Source organism: Vigna radiata, chromosome 5 (assembly GCF_000741045.1).
Source record: "Vigna radiata var. radiata cultivar VC1973A chromosome 5, Vradiata_ver6, whole genome shotgun sequence".
NCBI classification, from domain to species: domain Eukaryota; kingdom Viridiplantae; phylum Streptophyta; class Magnoliopsida; order Fabales; family Fabaceae; genus Vigna; species Vigna radiata.
In genome coordinates this window covers 7,328,769-7,342,488 of record NC_028355.1, presented here as the reverse complement: position 1 = coordinate 7,342,488, position 13,720 = coordinate 7,328,769, and the positions used below count along the sequence as shown (strand labels likewise).

Below are 13,720 nucleotides of genomic sequence, written 5' to 3'. Positions count from 1 at the left end.
CGTTAATAAAATAACCTAGTGTAAAGATTCATTAAGACCATTATAGTGGCATACATGTTTTCAAAGGTTTTTTTTGGGTTGAAGCTATTGCTAATGTTGCCTACCTAATAAAAAAATGTACCTTAACAACGCTTGATATGAAGACTTTTGAGATAATTTTGTTAGGACATTCCGCCAACCTTAAAAATTTATGAATCTTTGTTTGTGTTGCCTATCTCACATAAGGGAAGGAAAATCGGATGCATGTTAAGGAGGGAATTCAAAGATCAAATGTCATGAATAAGGACATCAAGTTGCTTCATTTGAATAATACCTAGACTTTACCTATAGGTTCTAAGTTGGTCATTTGTAAATGGATTTTCATATGTAAAAGGAATTGACCAAAATTCAAGGTGAGATTGGTATATAAGGCTTTACTTAAGGAGAAGGAGTTGATTATAATGATATTTTTTTCTTCAATCATAAAGCATAGACCCATACGAATGATGTTTGTGCTAAAACTTCAGTTGGAATAGATGGACATTAAGATTGCATTTTCATATGGAGACGTAAAAGTTACCATATACATGGAGCAACCAAAAGGATTGCAGGTAAAAAAACCAAAAGGATTACATTTGTGAACTAAATAGATCCTTGTATGGTCTGAAGCAATCTCCAAGGCAATGGAACAAGTTGTTTGACAAGTTTATTGCTAGTGTTGGTTTTGAACGTAGCAGGTATGTACATGCATCTATTTTAAGTTACTAGTAGAAGATTGCTTCATAGTTATTATTGTATGTTGAAAACATGATGAAAGATAGAAATAGTAAACATGAGGTTAAGAAGGTTAAAACTAAGTTGAATAAGCAAATGACATGATTTGAAGTGTTTGTATATATCTTAAAAGACCTACATCAGAAAAATTATTGAGAAGTTTGGGATGACACACTTGAAACTCGTGTTCACACCTTCTGCTACTCATTATAAGACGAGTGACGAACAATCTCCTAAAATGGTGAAGGGCCACAATTATATGGACGGTATTCCATAAGGAAACATTATTGGTTTGATGGTATATGAAATAGTTTATAGTCGTTCCAATATAACTTAAGTTGTTAATATAATGAGTAAGTTCATGTTAAATCTTAGGTGAACTCACTAGAAAGATCTTAAATGGATTCTTCATTATTTGAAGAGACCCATTGAAAGAGTTTTAATTTATGGTAGAACTCGATGATATGTCCCAGATGTTCCCATATATGGTTATGTTGACTTAGACTATGTTGTGTGTTTGCACACAGAAAATTTCTCACAAGTTATGAGTTTATTGCATATATTATTGCAATTAATTGGAAAGTTAGTTTATAAAAGGTAGTAACTTTGTTAACCATTGAAGCATAGTATATTGCCATTAATGAAGCAATGATGGAAGCCTTATGGTTGAGGGGTCTATCGAGAGAGTTGAAGGAGTTAATTCACGTTATCACCATATATCATGACATTAAAAGTCTTATACCACTATTAAAACTAAGTGTACGAGAACTAAACACATTAACATCAAAATACTTGAGTTTTGATCATTTTGTCCGACCATTGCTTTCCTTGGCTAAGAATGCAACAAACAAAGGCTGATAATTTCATGTGTCCACTATACCCTTTGGACTACCAATAACCAAATTCAACATATAATTCATGATGGATAATATTAGTATATTAAAGAAATAATTTTTTTAATATACTAATATTAAAAAAATTATTTTTGTTAATATACTAATATTAAAATTCAACATATAATCCATGATGGATAAACCCTGGGTGTAAATATGAGCAATGCTGGATGACTAATTAGCTTCAACAAACTGGTATCCTATGCATACATCTATGTGAGATGAAAAAACATGGTAAGTGGGATTGCAGAAAAAAGAACTAAATTTTACTGGAATTGCAAAGGTATTTTTATCTGAACATTTACCGAGTTGTCAAAAGGATCACTTTGGACTAGTTCTATCTACTATTTTTTGTCATTTTTAACTCAGACTTGATTTCAAAAGTTAATAACACTGACTAAAGCAGCAAAGAAAACCATTAGGTTTGACTTCGTCCTTTGCTCTTGGTGTATCCCCTGTGTCATCACGTTTTGCCATCAAGGAGCTAGTTCCGGGAGACTCTGGTGGCAAGACAGTGTTCTCAGAACTGAATATTCTTGAAGGAATCATGGGTTCAGGAGGTGCAACAGTGTAAAGATAATTTAGGAGCATTTGGATTATCTGGGTGAAGTTGGGTCTGGCATTTGGGTCCTCTTGCCAGCATGAAGTAAGAATTAGAGCTAATTCCTCAGGAAGATTCTCTGCACTTGGCCTTACATTCTGAAACCAAAAGACACATTTTAACTTATCAACTTTATGTAGTACACAAAACAAATAAACATAAGAAACAATGTTTTATAAAAAGATGTAATAGACACATGATCTTTTAACCTTAAAGGCTGCAGCATATGCTGCTTGAAGGTTTGACATGCCTTCAAACGGAACTTTGTTGTGTAAGAGCTCCCACAACACAATTGCAAAACTATAAGCATCAACTTTATGGTTGTAATGCTTTTTCTCCCCTTGCCTCAGTGTGACAGTACTATACAACTGTAATTTTTGTCACTGTAATCAGTCATATATGGTCATAAATATGGAGAGAAAGACAGAGAGTGCATCTATTAATCAATATACCTCTGGAGCCATCCAGCGGTAAGTTCCTGTTTCAGCTGTCATCATCTCGGTTAATGATTCTTCTCTTGCTAAACCAAAATCTGCTAGCTTTACTGTTTTCTGGTCTTCAGTCAACAGCAAGTTATCTATATAGAGGAAAATAAAAGGACCTTCATATTCATTATACAGATGTTCTACACTGTAACAAGTTTTACAATTGATAGAAGGATACTTGCTTAACAGTCAATAACAGAACATGAATTAAAATGCTATTTTATATTGCAATGGAAACCGATAAATGTTTTCACAGAACTGCATGAACAGTGTTGTCATATACTTCATTTGACTCAAACATAAGGTCAATGTCATATTAGAACACAAACAAAACATTGTGTGTTTAGAAGCAAAGAACCAATTAAAGCTTGTCCATTTCACAACAAATTTTAAAATGGTACCATCGAACTTAAACATGGCAGATATTAGAGTATATGAGGAGAGCACAGTGCTTAGATAGAAGGACATAGTATGATGAGAACAAAAATGATCAATTCTTAGCAATCGTCAACAGAGATCATACTGTTGAAACAATTGTAACTTAATTTAAATCTTAAATACCAATGAAGATTTGGAAATCAAATTGCATATGTCCACAAGAACTGATCAATTCAGTGCCAGTAAGACACAAAGATACACGATGAGGAAGTACAGTCTTCGAATTAGATCCATGTTCACTTTGACTGCTCTGTAAGATGCAACAACAACCTAAGTGAACACTAATTTTATTTCAGTATACTGCATAAAGATTCAATTCTATCTCTCATAACGAACTTACTTAGCAACCTTTAAAACTGATTGTAACAAATATTCACCAGTTATTTGATTGTGATAATTTTTCTTCCAATAAAAAGTATCTGACTTACGGATTAATTATGAAGAAGTGCAGAAGTATTTGATAGAGGCATCCAATTAACATTAAATGACAGGAAACTAAGCACAAGTGACAAGTTGAAATAATGGTTGGAAAAATGAGGATCTGAAACCAAATTATCATGTGATATTCTTTTGAAGATAAATTCTATACATATAAACGGAGAAGAACAATAAAGATGGATTTGAAAAACACACAGGGTCATGCCAGTTGCAAATAAAACAAAGAAGAAATTTGATCATGGAATTCTTCTTTTAGACGAGTCAAAAAGAAGATACAAGAAAAAGATAGAAGTCTTGCCATAAAGAATACTGTTGCAACACCAGGCATGAATTTTCACAGGAATGCAAATTAACGTAAACTATAATGGATACAAGCTAAGTTCTACTGGATCTGATTTTAGTTTATTAAAAGAAAACAAACCAAATTATTACCAGGTTTAAGATCACGGTGGATGATCCCATGGGAATGCAGGCACTCCATAGCACGTGCAATATCAAGTGCAAAACCAATGGCAACATGTCTATCCAAGCATTTGGGACGCATGTTAAGCAAATACTTACGCAATGTTCCTCCTAATAGCAGCTCAGTGACTATCACCATTACCGGCTCCTTACAAGCACCAATAAACTGTTGAGAAACAGAGTGGCAATTTTTACCATCACTAGTTCGAAACTTGGCAGATAACAAGTAGTTTTTTTGTATATTTTACATATCTCTTTGCTTCAACAACATACACCAGACACAAGAATAAGAATCATGGAAAGCCTAAACCAAATTCCCACCTTCACCAAGTTCTTATGTTGCACTCTAGACAACATTGCCACCTCCCTTGCAAAACGCCCTTCTCTCTTGGCGATATCATCTGCCGTTTCTCCCTTGTGCACAATTTTAATAGCAACAGTTTGATTTTTATATCTGAAACAACCCAGCAAAAAGAATTAGAAGCTGATTGACAAAACAAGAAACTTAATAAAAAATTTAAAAACAATTACTCATATCACAGAAGCATAATTCAGGTCCATTAGTGATTGTTGCAGGAAATGAAACTGTAGGTCAACCCAAGTTCAAATTAAGACGTAAAATTATCCCAATCAACACGTTAAGCTTTACAAATCAGTAAATAACATACACAATCAAAAATTACAAATCCAAAAGCAAATGACATCCAAGTATGAGATATGCAATTTCCCAATAAGAAAAGATAAAAAATTTAACCTTGTGGAGAGGAAATAGGAAATGGGGTTTGAAGATACGAACTTACTTTCCCTCATAGACTTTAGCATGAGCTCCCTCTCCAATCTGTGGCCCAACAAAGAGATGCTTAGGATCAATCAGCCATTTGGGGTCCAATCTGAACTCATCGACTGAGTAGAACCTAACTCCAGATTCCATTTTTTTTTTCTTTTGCTTCTGCAATAATGGAAAAAGATTTTCTCAAGTAAAATTCTTCATGAGCCAGTAATGAGCCTCCAGCTTGGCAGAGTGAAATCAGATGGAAGAGAACCCTAGAAGAAGGGAGCCATTGGAAGAAGGCGGATTTGCAGAGGAAATGAATGGATATGCTGACATGAAACAGAGAACTAAGCTAAACATGCTCTGCAGTGTGTTCTGAGGCTCAGAAACCACATCTAAAAAAGTCAGGCCCGGAGATCAAAAACTTAGCAGGGTGATGTTTTACATTTCCTTCGGAGACAGAAGCATGGAACCCACATGCTTGAGATAGAGAGAGAGAAAGTGACCACAAAAGAAAGCAAAGCCCAAAGCCCAAAAAGATATTTTGAAAAATTCATGGGGAAAAGAGAAGAATCCCCGGAAAGGGGAACATGGAAAAGAACCAATCACCAAGCCCTCAAGTAAAAACTAAATCCCTTTCTCTCTCTCTCTCATGAATCAAGCTATATCAAAGAATTAGTGAAAAATAATGGCTTTAGTTAATGGGTTTTGGTTTAATTAATGATAATCACAATTAGTATGGGCACAGAAACGTTAAACTGGATCTGCAGACAGAATCATGATCTGCTAAAAGGATTGAGACCATATATTATGTATTAATTACTTAATAAAGTATGGGAAAGTTCTCTGAAGAAACTTTTAACTTTACTTTATTTGAGAACAATTAAAGAAGAGGATGAGGAAGCGAGTGATGTAGTAATACTATGAATAATACAAATAATAAAAGCAAAGAGTGTGGGAGCCATAAACCAATTCAAGTGCACATGGAAACTGACACCTACATAAGCTTAACCCAGAGGGACATCTTAAACCAGGTTTATGGTAAAAGATGAAGAGACACAGACAGAAACCTGGTATTACAAATCGTAATGACGGCTCCTACATATGTGGGACTGGGATGGATTAAGGAATTTGTATTAGGAAAAGGTCTTTTTAATCATTCTGTTAACAATTTTTTTGACAATGTATATGTAGGAGTTTCTGATTAGTTTGTTTTAAATATTTTTTAAATATAAATTCAAATAGATCAATAAAGTGATGACAAATATCTCGTTGTCAAAATATTATTATCTTTTGCATTAATGTACTTTCACAATCATATGCTATGAGACATCGTTGTTTAGTTTAGAGTAGTATTGGAAAAGGATAATGATATTTATACAACATTTTTTTGACAACATTTGAACATCATCTAGATGTCATTATGTGATTAGTCCAAAATTATCATAAACACCATCATTCACAATCAATAATAATAATAATAATTATAAATACCACCATAGACCAATCACAGAATGATACGTAGATGATGTTCAAATGTTGTCGAAAAAATGTTGTCTAAGTATTATTATCCATTGGAAAATTGAGGAAATATTTGGTTTAGAGGCATAATTAAGTTATTAAATAGAGTTAATTGTTAGAGAATGTATGATTTTTTTTTATTAAGACTGATATGTTTCCTTTTCCTTTGGAAGATTATATCATTCTTTAATTAGATGTTTGACTTTTCTTAAAAGAACCATTTTAAGATCAGGATTTCTTGCATTTCTTAACTTTTAATTTTTCAGATAATGGTTGAACAATTAAATGAATTGAATGTGATTCTATAGTAATGTGGTCATTAGAGTAAGTATTTGAATATTTTCTATAGATGGAAGAATATAAAGGAAAAAAGATTGAAAAGTGTATATTATGGGTGGTAAGGAAATGGAACATAAAAAGGATATATTTTATTTTTCAATGTAAAATATTAAAAAAAATATAATTATATAAATATTAAATTAAAGTAATTATAACAATTGGATAAAAATAAAAAATTATATAAAATACTAAATATACATAACTAAAATTTTATAACTATCAAACCTTTATTAATTTTTGCAAATGTTAAAGGATTTCATTTGCATTCAATCCACCTACTCTCACAAAATGAGAAAAGTAAGGTATGGTAAATGAAATTCAAAAATTTAGTTAATAAAATATAATATACCTTCACCATCATATCCATATCTTCATTTATTAGAATATTTTTCAATTTTTTAACACTAAAACCTCAAATATAGAATATTAAATACAAAATTAAAAAATTATTAAACAATAAAATTTGAGTAACTTATTTAAATAGTCTGAGTTTCATAGTCAACTTTTAATATATACATATAAAAACCTATAAATTAATAGGATTAAGTCAACTAGGTTATGGTACTAAAAATATATTCAAAAACTACAAATGTTATCATAATATTTAAAATATCCCTTGTAATTGTTAAAATTATTGAATACTTTAATCTACATTTGTTTTTCATCATAATAAGAAATCAAATTCTCATACAATTGAGAAATTGTCCTTTTCCAAATAATAATCCAACTTTGTTTTCACAATTGTAGCTCTAAATTTTATTGTTTTTTCCTGGCCATGAAATCTAAATATTCACTCAGATCATCATCAACATTTTTTCTCTCCTTCAACAAAGTAAATTTATAAGAAGTTTTATTCCTCTTTTATTGATATTCTAAAATCAAATCATAACACTTTTGACAAATCCTTCTATGTTCTAGATCACAACCAATGTAATACAAATTATAAAAAATAATATTCTAGCAAATCCATCTTGTACCTCAAATCTAAATCTGAAGCAATATCTAATATATCATGAATAATATTCCAATAATTTCAAATGTATTTCACATCTATTTCACCATATCTTGAATGGTTATAATATTAGAACATTTAATCAATCATCTATAGAAATCTTCATCTCACAAATCTTTGGATAAAAGTTAGCATTTAGGTATTTGGAGTTATTTGAAATTATTTTTATGATGTCATTAAAACAATCATAATATTTGACAAACATATTTTGCAAATTTCCATTGCAAATTAGTTGGCATAGAAGTGCATTGAGCTTCACTATGTTTTAACAAAATAAAAAACACATCCTTTAAAAACACATCCTTTAAAATATTAATCATCTAATAAGTGGAATTCCATATAAAACACTTTAAACATAACTTTTTTAATGAAATAAATTCACAATTGTTTAGTTGTTTCCTCAAAATATTTTATTATTTAAGTAGTTGTTGTTCAATAATCTTTATTTTTTCGATTTGTTTCTCTTCTTTATAATGGTTGACTCTTCTTTCAAAATCAAATTAAGGCTATATCTTAAAGAACTCATGAAACGAAGATCATTCTTTAATGATTATGTCCAACTGCAATTTATCCTTAAGCTTTTAATCATGATATTATTTATGTTATAATTGTTCAAATAGATAATGAATAATTTGTTAAGACAAGATTGTCTATAAGACTGAACTGTCCAAATGCTCTCATATATTTTAAGGTTTAACAAACAACATTAAACTAAATAAACATATGAAAATGTTATCACTAAAATATTAAAATTGTTGTAATATAGGTAATGAATGAAAATGTTCTAAAAACCAAGTAACTTAGGCCAAATCTTAGAAAAACACCTAACCATAAACTGGACACATCACTAAATGATTCCCAAGTTAAAGCGTCACTGAGAATCTAACCATATGACAATGTTATAACTAAAACTCGTCATTTTTAAAGTGTTATATTCGAACTATTCATTTTCAAATTCTAATTCGTCCTAAACATATTTTAAATTTTACTCCAAATATTATAACTTATAACAACTTCTCAAGATATTATTCATATTATTCTATTCACTATTTGGAAATACTATCATCAATTGTCATAATAATAACTTCAAATCAACCTTAACCATAAACAAATTATACAAGCGAATATAAAAGTGTTACCCATATTTTCTATTAAAATTATTAAATAACATATAAATATGAAAACAAAAAACAATTATTTATGTGTGTACCTATGATCGTTTGGTTAGCGCTTATCCAAACAATCATACAAAACATCGTAGTTAGTGAATATTAAAATACTATAATTTGTTATCCCAATAACCAGTCGATCAATTGATTAACTAAATGGTTATCAAATGCTTAATCATCTCTCAAAAATTAAGAGATTTAAAAAAAGTACTAGGCGAAAGATCCTACATCCCACACTCAAAACAATATAATTAATTTAAATACTAATTTAAATACTAATTTACAAATTAAATATTATTGATATTTAAAATAGTATTTATTTTGTAATTTAAAAAATATAATTAATTTTTAAATAAGAATTTAAATTGATTTCTAATATTAATTATTATTAATTATTAAAATTTTAATTATAAATAAATTAATGCCTAAAGTAAACTTTAATGTTATATAATAAAAAAAATCAAATCTAAAATGTAAAAATAATCCAACTATTATATCTTATCTTTAATTATTTTCAACTTATATTTTAATAATATTTTTATTTATAAAATGTTCAAAATATATTGACATTATATGAAATGGAAATTTGTATAAATTTTTCAAAACTTTGTAGAAAATGAGTGTTGGTACAATGACACGCATATGTGTCAATTACATTCAAATGACACAGTTTTCTTTAATTTTTTCTTCTCAAATTACTCCTTTTCTTTTAAAAAATATTTAAAAAGGTGGGACCCATCGTGTCATCTCAAAGTCAAAAGTAAATTGGCGTGTCAAAGTATCAATTTTGGTAGAAAATAGTGTTGGTACAACGACACACATGTGTCAATTACGTTCAAATGACACGGTTTTCTTTAATTTTTTCTTCCCAGATTACCCTTTTTCTTTTACAAAATATTTAAAAAGGTGGGACTCACCGTGTCATTTCAATGTGAAAAGTAAATTGGCATGTCAAAATATCATTTTTGATAGAAAAGAGTGCTGGTACAATGACACGCATACGTGTCAATTACATTCGAATGACACAGTTTTCTATAATTGTTTCTTCCCAAATTACCCTTTTTCTTTTAAAAAATATTTAAAAAGGTGGGACCCACCGTGTCATTTCAATGTCAAAAGTAAATTGGCGTGTCAAAGTATCATTTTTGGTAGAAAAGAGTGTTGGTACAATGACACGCATATGTGTCAATTACGTTCAAATGACACGGTTTTCTATAATTTTATCTTCCCAAATTACCCTTTTTCTTTTAAAAAATATTTTAAAAGGTGGGACCCACCGTGTCATTTCAATGTCAAAGGTAAATTGGCGTGTCAAAATATCATTTTTGGTAGAAAAGAGTGCTGGTACAATGACACACATACGTGTCAATTACAGTCAAATGACACTGTTTCCTATAATTTTTTCTTCCCAAATTACCCCTTTTCTTTTAAAAAATATTTAAAAAGGTGGGACCCATCGTGTCAATTTAATGTCAAAAGTAAATTGGCGTGTCAAAATATCATTTTTGGTAGAAAAAAGTGTTTACGCATACGTGTCAATTACATTCAAATGACACGGTTTTTTTTTTTTCCCAAATTATCCTTTTTCTTTTAAAAAATATTTAAAAAGGTGGGACCCACCGTATCATTTCAATGTCAAAAGTAAATTCACATGTTAAAATATCATTTTTGATAGAAAAGAGTACTGGTACAATGACACCCATACGTATCAATTACATTCAAATGACATGGTTTTCTTTAATTTTTTCTTCCCAAATTATCCATTTTCTTTTAAAAAATATTTAAAAAAGTGAGACCCACCGTGTCATTTCAATGTCAAAAGTAAATTCGCATGTCAAAATATCATTTTTGATAATATCATTTTTGATAGAAAGAGTGCTGGTACAATGACACATATACATGTCAATTACATTCAAATGACACAATTTTTTTTTTTATTTTTTCTTTCAAATTACCCTTTTTCTTTTAAAAAATATTTAAAAAGATGGGATCTACCATATTAATTCAATGTCAAAAGTAAGGAAAAACTTCTTTTAACAACACTTTTTTAACAATTTTTTGATAACGCATACATGACAGCTTGTGATTGGTCCGTTTTAAATATTTTTTAAACATATATTCAATAAACCAATAAAATAATAACACATGTCCTGTTGTAAAAAGAAATTGGCAAAAAATGTTGTTAAAAAGCAAAAGTAAATTGGCTTTCAAAACATCATTTTGGATAGAAAAGAGTCTTGGTAAACGGTGGGAAAAAAAGAAGGATAGAGAAAGAAGAGGGTTGACTGATGAGAAGTGAAAAACAGTAGAATAGAAGAAGCAAGCATTTGAATCCCATTGAATCTGCGTATGAGAGATGGAATTTGCAGTTGCAGAGAATCTTGGAGTAAGAGGACACGTGGTGGCCATGCCTTACCCTAGCCAAGGACACGTAAACTCCATGATCAACCTCTGCAACCAGCTTGCTTCACTTCAAGCTTCCATTCTCATCACCATTGTCGTCACACAAGAGTGGCTTGGCTTAATCGCCTCCCACCCAAAGCACACCAACATTCGCTTCGCCACCATCCCCAACGTTGTCCCTCTCCAATCTCAGATTGCCTCCGACATCACTGCTTTCTTCCAAGCTGCCGTCACCAACCTCCAACCTCCCTTCTGCCGCCTCCTCCACCGCCTTCACCCCGCCGTCACCGCCCTCCTCGCCGACGTCGAGCTGCAATTCCCAGTCGCCGTCGCACGCCTCATGGATATCCCGGTCGCGCTGCTTTGGACCATGTCGGCTTCCTTTTTCCTCAGCTTAGATCAACTACAAAAGTTGGTTCGTAATGGAGCTTTGAAGGCTGATCTTTTAGGTAAAATTTATAAGAAATCGATGGAAATTTAATTCATAACTAAGTAGAAGGACTCGTAAGTTTATTTTTTTAGTTTACAAATGGTTTAAATTCCTTAGCTAGAGGTTGAAGTGATGCCTCATTTGCTGAAATTCCCAAAGACCCGTCATAAATGCTTAACACTGTTGCTGCTAATATTAATGGTCGTTTTGAAACAAAATAGTAGAATTTGTCCATGATTAACTCAATTCTGAAGGTAACTCAGGTACTTGTAAGTGTTGTTTTTGTTTCAAGATACAAGGAAGATTTCTGGAACAGTGAATTTGGGGATTTCAGGTTTTCATGTTTAATACAAGATTTAATTTTTTTTCTATAATTACTGAAGATGAATTAAACAAGTTTCACTTATACACACTATAATTCTTTGGTGTTTGAATTGTGTGGCTTTCAATGACGTAGATGATTGTGAAGAGCATATATCAGGAATTTCTCCGGCACAATTGGCTGATCTTCGAACGGTGCTTCGTGAGAATGACTTGAGGTTTTTGCAAATTGAGATGGAATGCATTTCAGAAGTGTCCAAAGCAGATTGTCTTATAGTTAATAGTGTTGAAGGGTTGGAAGCTGAGGCGATTGGTTCTTTGAGAGCCATGTTGCACTTTCCAATTTATCCTATTGCCTTCCCATACTTCAAACCTGAAGCAAATCATTTAGTTTCCTATAGTGATTACAAGTTTGACTACTTAAATTGGTTAGACTCTCAGGCAGCTATGTCAGTATTATACATTTCTCTGGGTAGTTTCCTCTCTGTGTCTTGTGCCCAAATGAATGAGATTGTTTCTGCTTTAGAAACGAGTGGTGTTCGTTATTTGTGGGTGGTTCGTGGTGAAGTTTCCTGGCTAAAAGAGAAATGTGGGGATAGGGGAATAGTGGTGCCATGGTGTGACCAATTGAAGGTTTTGTCACATCCTTCTGTAGGTGGATTTTGGACCCATTGTGGGTGGAATTCCACTATGGAAGCTGTTTTTGCTGGTATTCCAATGCTCACATTCCCTCTTTTCTTTGACCAAGTCCCAAACAGTAGACAAATTTTGGAAGTGTGGAAGAATGGGTGGGAGTTAAAAAGATCAGTGCTGGGAAGTGAAGAATTCATAGCACAAAAAGAAATATTGGAAGTTATTGAAAAGTTTATGGATGTTGTAAAGGGTAAAGAACTTCGAGAGAGAGTCCTAGAACTTAAGGGTATATGTGACCAAGCAGTTGCTGAAGGTGGATCCTCCAATATCAACCTCAATGCACTTATGAAAGATGTTTTGTGTGTTCAAGGTATTTATGCATGATACGAATGATCCAAAGAATGCATGCAAACAGAGAATACCTACAGGGATTGCACATTGCCTCTGTATTTAATGTAATTTATACAATTTTTATTTGGCATACAGTGTTTTCTAAAATATTCCAGTTGATTGTCTATATATTTGCGTATGGTGAACAAAAATCAAGGGTTAATCAAGTTCAAATATTTGGTTCAAGTAATACAACTGTTAGTTAAGGATCTTAACTGAAGCAGTATGTTATTTTCATGACATGGGAGCAATAGATAAAAACCATTTATATAGAAATGGATGGATGAACCGGTTCAAAATAAATACAAAAATATGTCTTTATTTTTGGAAATAAAATTAAGAGAATTATCAAAAAAAAAATCAATTTTTTTTTCATTTAAATTATTTGCCTCTTTAATTTCTTTTATTCTAATTAGTGGCTTTTTGTTATTTTTTATTTCTTAAATTTAATTGAATTAACATATATAGTTAATTTAATTAATTAACCATATTTGCAAAAATATATCATATGTATTTATAAATTAAACACAAATGTTAATTTAAAATAAATACAATAAATCATTTTTAAACAAAAAAAACTATTAAAAAAACATGATTTAAAAATAAAAAAAAATGTGATTGAAAACACAATTTTTAAAAAATGAAAATAAAAACAAAAAC

At 31.0% G+C, this 13,720-nt stretch overlaps 2 protein-coding genes across 3 annotated transcripts; one reads left to right on the top strand and one right to left on the bottom strand.

Annotated features, from left to right (window-relative positions):
• Nucleotides 1-1,887: 1,887 nt before the first annotated feature.
• Nucleotides 1,888-5,487, bottom strand: LOC106759748 (serine/threonine-protein kinase HT1-like). 2 transcript variants are annotated; one of them, XM_014643076.2, is made up of 6 exons: nucleotides 4,871-5,487; nucleotides 4,392-4,524; nucleotides 4,041-4,236; nucleotides 2,700-2,824; nucleotides 2,457-2,615; nucleotides 1,888-2,345 (listed from the first exon to the last, which is right to left on the bottom strand). In XM_014643076.2, the coding sequence occupies exons 1-6, from the start codon at nucleotides 4,999-5,001 to the stop codon at nucleotides 2,031-2,033; spliced, it is 1,059 nt and encodes a 352-aa protein (XP_014498562.1). In that variant the 5' UTR covers nucleotides 5,002-5,487; the 3' UTR covers nucleotides 1,888-2,030. The 2 variants fall into 2 exon arrangements, with proteins under 2 accessions (XP_014498562.1, XP_022636290.1); XM_022780569.1 differs by having other exon boundaries at nucleotides 4,825-4,981.
• A 5,630-nt stretch (nucleotides 5,488-11,117) lies between these two features.
• LOC106761371 (UDP-glycosyltransferase 87A1) lies at nucleotides 11,118-13,247 on the top strand. The gene is made up of 2 exons (XM_014644921.2): nucleotides 11,118-11,735; nucleotides 12,174-13,247. Exons 1-2 carry the CDS (start codon nucleotides 11,240-11,242, stop codon nucleotides 13,052-13,054), a joined length of 1,377 nt encoding a protein of 458 aa, XP_014500407.1. The 5' UTR covers nucleotides 11,118-11,239; the 3' UTR covers nucleotides 13,055-13,247.
• Nucleotides 13,248-13,720: the final 473 nt, after the last annotated feature.